Here is a 9,922-nt window from a genome sequence, read left to right on the forward strand (position 1 = left end):
GACAGGATTATTTGTGTTTTTGATCTTCATCCGGAATCAGAGACATGGAATCGACCGTCTGTGTCGAAGCACATCTCCGCCACAATCATGCTTTGGTCAAATCTAATTATGAAATTAAAAGTCAAAGTTATGATATTAAAGTAGGAATTATGACATACTATGTCATAATAATGAATTTGGAGACATTTAGATTTTTTATCTCATAATTTTGACTTTTGTCTCATCATTTTGACATAAAAACTCAAAATTATGAGATAAAAAATTATATTAAAATATGGAATTATGACTTTGTAAGTCAATTATGTCTTTTTATGTCAATTATGACAGTCAAAATTACGAAAGTTGAAATGATGACATACAATGTCACTGTGAGATTAAAAAGTTGAAATTATGAGATAAAGTCAAAATTGACATAATAAATCAATTATGAGATTAAAAAGTAAAATTTCATATAAAATGAGATAAAAATTCAAAATTACTACAAAAAGTTGAAATTATGACAAAAAGTCACAATTATGAGATAAGGTAGAAATTATGAGGTAAAAAAATCGATATTACGACACTCATAAAATTATGAGATAAAAGTCAAAATTATAACATTCAAAAAGTCAAAATTATGAGATAGTCTAAATTGACATACTAAATCATAATTATGAGATAAAAATTCTAAATTACGACGAAATTATGAGAAATTAAAACACTGTCATAATTATGAGATTTATTACTATTATTTATTACTATTAAATTATTACTAAAATTTGAAATGATAAAAAAGTCAAAATAATGAGTTCAAAAGTATAAATTACAACTGTAATAATTATGATAAAAATTCAAAATTCTGAAACAAATCAAAATTATGAGATAAAGTCTAGAATACCGTCATTTTATGAGATTAAGAAATTGAAATTATTACAAGGATAAAATTGGCATTCTAAGTCATAATTATGAATTTAGATCAATTTACAATTATCTCATAATTTCTATTTTATCTCGTAACGACTTAATCTCATATGCTATCATAATTTTGACTCGTCATAATTGACAAAAACTCAAAATTTAAGATATAAAGTTGAAATTGTCATAATTATGAGATTAAAAAGTCAAAATTATGAGGTAAAAAGTATAAATTACAAGTCATACATTTTTCTTTTTAAGTCATAATTATGACAAAGTCGAAAATATTATTTCATGTCACAATTATGATTTAGAAGAACCCGAGTGTGTTTACGTGCGCTTCCACAGATCTAACACACACGAAGAGTGAGTTTATCAGTAACGATCAACAATAAAACCCCGTTCAGCAACTGATCAGAGCGAGAGATGCGGGATCAATAAACCGTACGCCTGGAGTCACTGATAGCACTGGCGTTTCACAGCACATCTAACACACACACACACACACACGCACGCACACACACCAGAACCAGAACACATTCAAAGTCAGTTTATTACATCATCAATACAAATCTGTTTACAAAAAGCGCATTCACAAATACAAGCATTTAATTCATTATCCTTCACATTAGAAAACACTGCAGAAATCGTGTTCTTCCTCAGTGCTTCGGTCTTGTTTTCCAGCACAAATATCAAACATCAAGTCATAATTACGAGATTAAAAAGTCTTATAAAATTAAGAAATGATGAGGTGTAAAATTCTTAAATAAAGACACATTTACTGGAGAAGCAGAATGACTGAAGAAGTCTTTGTGTTCTGAGATAAAATGTGTAGCTGTTTTCAGAACAGTCTCACTTCATTCTCCAGTAAATGTCTCGTGATTAAAGGATGTTTTGCTGGAAAACAAGACAGAGATTGGGTTGAACTTTAGCAGTGCAGCGATACAACAGAGAAATACTGATTATACACCAAGTTCAAGAGAATGATGGAATATTGTTCATGTGCCTGACAGGCAAACAGTAAAATCCCCGAAGCCAGAGGCTGTCAGTGTGTGTGTGTGTGTGTGTGTGTGTGTGTGTGTTGATGGGAAGTCGTCCATGTGTCGCCTCAACGATGACCTACATCTGACAGAACATCTTTCTTCAGGCTTTGTCCCTGACCAGCCGACTGTGACACACACACCGCCCGCTCTCCCGGATAAATGTGTTCAACATTCCCATTAGCTTATGAAATGTCATTTCTGAACGTTCAGTATATTTCACCATCAGACTAGCCATATTTCTCAAGTGCTCATCGCCAGAGCGACGCCATGCGGCTTTAATCTGAGCTTCAGTGTGACGGTGTGTGTGTCATATGAACATTAGCGAAGATGAACGTGTTTGGATGAGGGATGAGGCGTGACAGTGTGTGTGATGGATGTTATCGACTGTTACACAGCATGATCTCACTAACACTCGGGAATATGACAAATGACATCATACACAATACTATCGGAACATTCGGAAGATCGTTTCCGCCGCGGAATGACAGAGAAAAAGGGAATTGCAATTTATCTCGTAATTATGAGTTTTTCTCACAACTGCGAGTTTATAAACAACAACTTTGACTTTTTCCTCGCAATTCCCAGTTTATAAACAACAATTTTGACTTTTTCCCCGCAATTCCCAGTTTATAAACAACCATTTTGACTTTTTCCTCACAATTCAGTTTATAAACAACAATTCTGACTTTTTTCTCTCAATTGCGAGTTTATAAACGTCAATTGTGATTTTTTCTCGCAAATCTGAGTTTATAAACGACAAATTTTTACTTTTTCTCGCAATTCCCAGTTTATAAACATCAATTTTGACTCTTTTCTCACAATTCCCAGTTTATAAACGATAATTATGACTTTTTTCTCTCAATTGCGAGTTTATAAACGACAATTGTGACTTTTTTTCTTGCAATTCCCAGTTTATAAATTGCAATTAGGACTTTTCCCTCGCAACTGCAAGTTTATAAATCACAATTAGGACTTTTTTCTCACAATTCCCGGTTTTAGAAATCGCAATTTTGACCTTTTCTTGCAATTTTGAGGTTATAAATCGCAAGTCCGACTTTTTTTGCGCAATTCTGAGTTTATAAATCACAATTCTGACTTTTTTCTCGCAATTCAGTTTATTAACCGCAATTTTTACTTTTTATTGCAATTCTGAGTTTATTAACTACAATTTTGACTTTTTCTCGCAATTATGAATTTATAAACTGCAATTTTGACTTTTTTCACAATTTCGAGTTTATAAACCAAGTTTATAAATTGCAAGATATAAACTCAAAATTGTAAGAAATAAAGTCAGATAAAAAATTGCAAATACCTTTTTTATTTTTTATTGCGTGGCGTAAACAAGCTTCCATATAAACATCAGGTTAGAGTCAAAGGAAACACAGAGCGATAAAGAGCCGTCAAAGTTTAGAAAGTGCTTCGATATAGTACAGTAACGTGTAAATGTAGAACTGAAGGTCATAACTCAGATCATAGAAGAGCTGCAGTGACACGAACATGTTTTGATGTGTAATACTGCGAGGCATCAGACATTCATTCATCACATCAACAAACACAGATGTGCACTGGCACTTAATAAATAATCAGAACCGTGAGCTGCATCAGATCTCCGCTTTACACCAGTACAACACACACACACACACACACACACACGAGAGTCCGGATGAGCAGGAGTCCAGCTGCACATCTCCATCTCAGAGCTTCTGCGGGACCTCAGTGTTCAAACCTCGATCTCACGCCTGAAGAAACACCAGCGCTGTGATTCATTCTAGTTCCCCTCAGGGGTCAAAGGTCTCCAGTCGTCTAAAGGAGTGTGTGTGTGTGTCTACTGCCCTCTGCTGGCCGATCTCAGTTTGATGATCCACTCACCGCTCGGGTTGTTGTTGTGCAAGTCAAACAAATGAGTCTCTGGATCCAAACAATGTTCACCTGATCCATGAAACAAGATTGAGCCATTACAAATATACATGTGTAGTTTAAACACGTGTATAAAGTGCTGTTTAAATGCAGAAACTGGGTGGACAGCACATTAAACATAAACATACATTTATACATAACAAACTGAGAGAGGTGTCCCATATAATATTCATATAAATATTCCAGTATTGTTTTCTGGATGATGGGCTTTCTCCTCATGCACACGGCCAACACGATATTCCCATTTGAGACTGGAGTTAACTATGATAACTCTGTATAATAACTATAATAACTCTGTTTTGGGTTTTGTCTCATTTGGCACAAAACAAAAACACTTACCGATATTCCCACCAACTTCATAGACGGCACAGTCTGGGAATGATGTGGAGCCGTTTCTGTGAGAGGGAAAATATAGGCTAATGCATTATACTGAAGGATTTATTTGTGTGTGTGTGTGTGTGTGTATGTGTGTGTGTGCCCGTGTGTGTGTGCCTGTGTGTGTTACCGTTTCAGGAGCGCCCTGCTGTTATCCGAGGCGTGCAGCTCTTTATAAAACTGTGACATCAGGTCTGAGGCGCGAGAGTTAACGGCGAGACGAAACTCCATCGAGGAACTCACGTCACCCAGCTGGATCTTTACAGTACGACACTGCTGAACACACACACACACACACACACAAAAGAATTATATAGATATCTGAACATATTCATATTATATTTAATTGAATACAATTCAACATGAATATATATTTTATAATATAGCATTTTAAAATTAAGAAAATCAAACTTGAGAATTTGACAGCAAACCGACATGAAAATAATGTTACGATGGATGTCAAATAGACTTCATTTCCTTTATGCAAAAATCTATAATTATTCTCCATGATTTGAAGTGAACGGTTTTTTCATAATAGAAGATGATTCTGTTTTTAGGAGCATCTCACATGAGCTCATGTCACGATCTCTAGAGCCTTTACGCACTTCATGTGTTCAATCAGGTCCTGTAAGCGTCTGTTCCTGAGACTAAAGCCTCTAAAGGGATCATCCCTTCATCCTCTCACACACTCACACTCGCGCGCACACACACACACACACACACACACACACACACACACACACACACACACACACTCACGATCTGTCGCTCTCTCTCTCACAGTCTCTCTCTCTCCCTCTCTCTCTCTCACACACACACACACACACACACATACTCTCTCTCTCCCCCCTCTCCCCTCCTCCTCTCCCCTCCTCCTCTCCCCCTCTCCCTCTCCCTCTCCCTCTCCCTCTCTCTCACAGTGTCTCCACCCCTCTCTCTCTCCCTCTCTCTCTCCCTCTCTCTCTCACACACACACACACACACACACATACTCTCTCTCTCCCCCCTCTCCCCTCCTCCTCTCCCCTCCTCCTCTCCCCCTCTCCCTCCCCCTCTCCCTCTCCCTCTCCCTCTCCCTCTCCCTCTCTCTCACAGTGTCTCCACCCCTCTCTCTCTCACACACACACACACACACACACACATACTCTCTCTCTCCCCCCTCTCCCCTCCTCCTCTCTCCCTCTCCCTCTCCCTCTCTCTCACAGTGTCTCCACCCCTCTCTCTCTCACCTCGCTGGAGTTCTTGTCGGGTTTGTCTCTGCTGTCGGTGTGGATCTTCCTGAGGAGGTTCTTGATGCGCTTGTCGTAGAACTGGTACCGACGGCTGCTGTTCTCGTTCAGTTTCCTCACTTGACTCAGCAAGAAGTTAGGAACCTGCAGAACAGCAGAGCAAGCGCTCATGAAGCAGACAAAACCACTGTAATCATGCACATTTAATAAAGCAACGTTTCCATCCCATGCGTTCAAGAAAACAAAATCAGCACTTCCTGGGAAACTGGTGCAAAACATCAGTAATGGAAGTTTCTGCAATCCGAAACACAATAAACACTGTCATGTTCTCTTGTCCGAGGTTTATCACATCTTTTCGTTGATGTTTTCCCACTTCTTTCTCAAATATGATGTTTGAGTATGTTCACATCTCGTCGTTACTCCAAACATTCCTCTGTCATATGTGACTTTTTTTTTGTTGCGCATCAATGGATTTATTATAAAAAGGTAAATGTCTTTCCCTCATAATTTATGCGCATGTCTGCTAGTGATGAGAGAAACAAAGCTTTTTAAAACTTTGAATCGACTGAACTGATCTCTCCGCTGGAGACGCTGGCGACCCCTGCTGGTCAGAACTGTGTAAATGCAGCGAACACCTTTTACAAACCAATTGCAAATGTTTAATCGAAAGTGTAATCTATTTAAGTCCCCCTGTGGTGAACATCCAGCTTATAATGTTGTTTATGTGTCTATGTGGTGTTTTTAATCTGCTTTAAGACAAACCATGTGTAAGTTCATAAGTCGACACCATTGCTGAGTATTTCCTCCTTAAAACTGCAGTGAACCAAAGACAGTCTCAAAAACACGCTTTGAAATCGCTGGTGTTTCTGACGTCACAAACTACCTTGTAACCAATCAGATCAACGTGTGATCGTCAACCAGTGGATCTCTGAGCTGAGGGAGTGAGTGGAGGCGGGGCTCATTTGCATATTCATAGAACCGCACATACTAAATGAGGCAAGGGTGTCGAGTTACACTCAAGATATTTTAAGGCATTTTTCAAGGGAAAAAAACGTTTAAATATGTCATTTTGGTGATTAAAGATGAGTTTTAAGGGATAAAATGGTTGATTACAGAGGGACTTTAAATTCAGTCAACAAATAATCGTCTGTACAAAAGTAGGGCTTGTTTTATGGAGAGCTTTTAACTAAAACTCTTCATTTTTACTATACAAATGTGTAATTGAAAATGTCTACAAATTTATAAAACTCCCCAAAAAAATATAAGGATGCTGGTTGATGGGTTTGCAGAGATCTTCGCCCCCTACATTTCAAAACGTTTCAAAGTCTCGTTTCCTGAAATCATGAGCTCCGAATCACTGCTTTTTTTTTATAGCATCAAATAAACATGAATGAACATCACACCGTCAAGTTCAAATCCTCCAACGTTAATCTACTAACTCTCTGACTGCTGTGTCGGACAAAAATGCCGGATTGGGCGGATGTTGGATTATGATTGGCCAGATCGCCTGTCAATCAAACTCCCTGCAAAGGGTCAATTAAGTGCATATGTTTTTAGCTTATCTGGGCAATATCCTAGAATATGCCTAATAACAGGAGTGTGGACATGATGTTTGAGGACTAGCGAGAGGAACTGAAGCTCTTCACCGTCCACAGCAGGTCCTGGTACCGGATGAGGAGCCTCATGATGTGGGCCGCCCGCTCCGCCTGGCCCTTCTCCGGACCCGACGAGAGCTTACTGGGAACCGCTTTATGGAGGAAGAGATTGGGAGCCATGATGGTGGAGACGGCCCACAGGTTCATGCGGTTCTGACGCTCACAGGACACGACCTTACTGAGGAACTCCAGCAGCGCCTGCACACACACACACACACACACACACACACACACATCGAAAATACGGTGAAAATAGCAGTGTAAATCATCTGTTGTCTATGTGAATATACAGTAAAGTGTAGTTTATTCCTGTGAATGTTCAGCATCATTACTCCAGTCTTCAGTGTCACATGATCCTTCAGAAATCACTCTAATATGAGGATTTGATGATCAAGGAACATTTATGATTATTATCAGTGTTGAAAACAGTTTAATATTTCTGTGGAAACTGTGATACATTTTATTTTTCAGGATTATTTGATGAATAGATGCGTGGAGATATTTTTGAGTAACGCCTTAGTGTTTTTATGTTATAATGTAAGTCAGTGTTGTTTGGTCCACTGTTCTTAGAAATATCTGCTTCTGTGTTGCAGTGAAGAGAGAGAGTCCCGCGGGTGTGAGTGACACGAGGGCGAGTGAATGATGACAGGACGACGGACGAACTCTTGAAGTGAGTTGGGTTGTGAAAAGCGTTTCATGTGAATTTAACATTCATCAACAGCAGAAGCTAAACACAGAGAGACACAGTTATATAAACGACTGACTGTGAGCTGTGTGACGCTTGAACACACACACACACACACTCACACACACACACACACACACACACACACACACACACACACACACACACACACACACACACACACACACACACAGAGAGCAAATGTTGAATGTGTTAAGGAATTTCTCTTACGTAACGGGACCAGAGCGGTGATGATGATGAGTCACGTCTATGAGTGTGTGTGTGCGTGTAAGTGTTTGAGTGTGTGTGTGTGAGTGTGTGTATAAGTGTATGTGTGTGTGTGTGTGTGAGTGAGTGTGTGAGCGTATATATGTGTAAGTGTGTGAGTGAATGTGTGTATGTGTGTGTGTATATGTGTCTGAGTGTGTGTATATGTGTGTGTGTGTGTGTGTGTGTGTGTGTGAGAGAGTGTATATGTGTGTGTTTGTGTGTGTGTGTGTGTGTGTGTGTGTGTGTGTGTGTGTGTGTGAGAGAGTGTATATGTGTGTATATATGTGTGTGTGTGTGTGTGTTGTACCTTCAGTGTGTTTCTGTTGGGCTCTGGCAGCAGCAACACAAGGAGATTCAGCATGTGCAGCTTCTGCTTCAGGTCTGCTATATCTGTACAAGACAATTGACAAATCATCCTTCATCAGAAACACTCTTCAGTCTAGAAGAAACTGTCCTTTAACCCCTCGCGTCCTAATAATACAAAAATCCTAATTTATATGTTACAAGTCAAAAATGACAATCCTTTTAAATTACTCATTTCCCTTTATCAATTACCAAATACTGGATTCAATATTTTTGTCATCCTGTTTTCTTTCATTTAGCACAGGTTCTGTCAGGAGCACTATCGTCAGATACGACTGACAGTTAGCATACAGTTTGGATTAGCGGTATGGTTCAGTTCTGGGCAGCCTAGCGGCAATAACCCTCCTCAGGGTGAACAGAACAGAACCAACGTGAATGTATGCAGATATCATTAATATAGTTTTTCACAAAAAAGTAAAAAAATTATAAAAATAATAAATCAGTAAGCTTTTAGATCATGTGTCAGAGATAAATGAGAGTTTCGGTGAAGATGCAGCGACTGTGATGTGGCACGCTAGGAGTGCAACGGTTCAAAGTTCGCATAGAGTGACCGTTCTGTTCACATTTTCTTTTTTCATCGCTGTTGTAATGTGTGGTTGGGGAGCCAGCATGTGCATCCATCGACAGAAACACACATTAGCGGAACTGTCTGTTCTACGCGTTGTTATTTTCAACACACCAGATCAGATTTGAGATCAACCGCGGTGCGAATGCGTTACGGTACGGGTCGATTTTTTACCGAGAACCGTCACACCCCTAGAGCATGCTGTAGGACCTACAGGACCCGAGTGAGGCCCTCATACACACCTCTGACGGCACTGAAGGCATTGAGGTGTTCGGCGGTCAGCAGCGGCGCCGGGAGTTCCCGGATCAACTTCTTCATCAGCGCCGCGGCGTCGTTCGGACTCACCTCGTCCCAGACGAAGGAACCGCTGTAGAACGAGTTCTCCAACTTCTGCTGCAGAACCTGAGAGGAACACACAACCAAACACTGTGAGCCTTCAGGTGACAAACAGCACTCGCACACACACCACGGGCCTGATGGGATGGCACTCTGAGATAAAACTCCCAGTACCTCAGGGTACTTTTACATTTATTATATTTAGTGCTGGGCAACGATTAATCGCATCTAAAATACGTTTGTGTTTACATAATGTATGTGTGTGTACTGTGCATAATTATTTTGTATATATAAATACCTACAAAATGTGTAATAAATACATAAGAAAATGTGTTATTTATATATAAAATATTTATATATAATATAAATTATGTATAAATATATATACAGTATATACAGTCAAACCAAAATGTATTCAGACATCTTCAACATTTCTCACATTATCTCAGTTTATTCGCTATAGTTTTTAAAATGGTAATGAAATATGAGCAGAACTCAGTTGATATTTGACTGGTTTTGTCCGTCCTTCTGTTAGACTGTCTCACACATGAATTATGTTGAATATCTGTCAGCTGTTAAATTTAACTACA

The 9,922-nt window shown here is 39.1% G+C and overlaps 1 protein-coding gene across 1 annotated transcript in view; it reads right to left on the reverse strand.

Moving 5' to 3' along the window:
• Positions 1-1,429: 1,429 nt before the first annotated feature.
• Positions 1,430-9,922, reverse strand: part of LOC308699098 (rho GTPase-activating protein 40-like) — a gene marked incomplete at its 5' end in the record, with an annotated part of 11,473 nt that continues 2,980 nt past the window's right edge. The window contains 7 exons of the mRNA XM_081379686.1: positions 1,430-3,866; positions 4,194-4,249; positions 4,360-4,505; positions 5,459-5,602; positions 7,105-7,311; positions 8,376-8,458; positions 9,239-9,398. Of these exons, the coding sequence (XP_081235812.1) occupies positions 3,763-3,866; positions 4,194-4,249; positions 4,360-4,505; positions 5,459-5,602; positions 7,105-7,311; positions 8,376-8,458; positions 9,239-9,398 (900 nt within the window). The 3' untranslated portion in view covers positions 1,430-3,762. The remainder of the gene's footprint in view (positions 3,867-4,193; positions 4,250-4,359; positions 4,506-5,458; positions 5,603-7,104; positions 7,312-8,375; positions 8,459-9,238; positions 9,399-9,922) is intronic.

The sequence above is a fragment of the Scardinius erythrophthalmus genome (assembly GCF_964197995.2).
Source record: "Scardinius erythrophthalmus genome assembly, chromosome: 12".
NCBI classification, from domain to species: Eukaryota; Metazoa; Chordata; class Actinopteri; order Cypriniformes; family Leuciscidae; genus Scardinius; species Scardinius erythrophthalmus.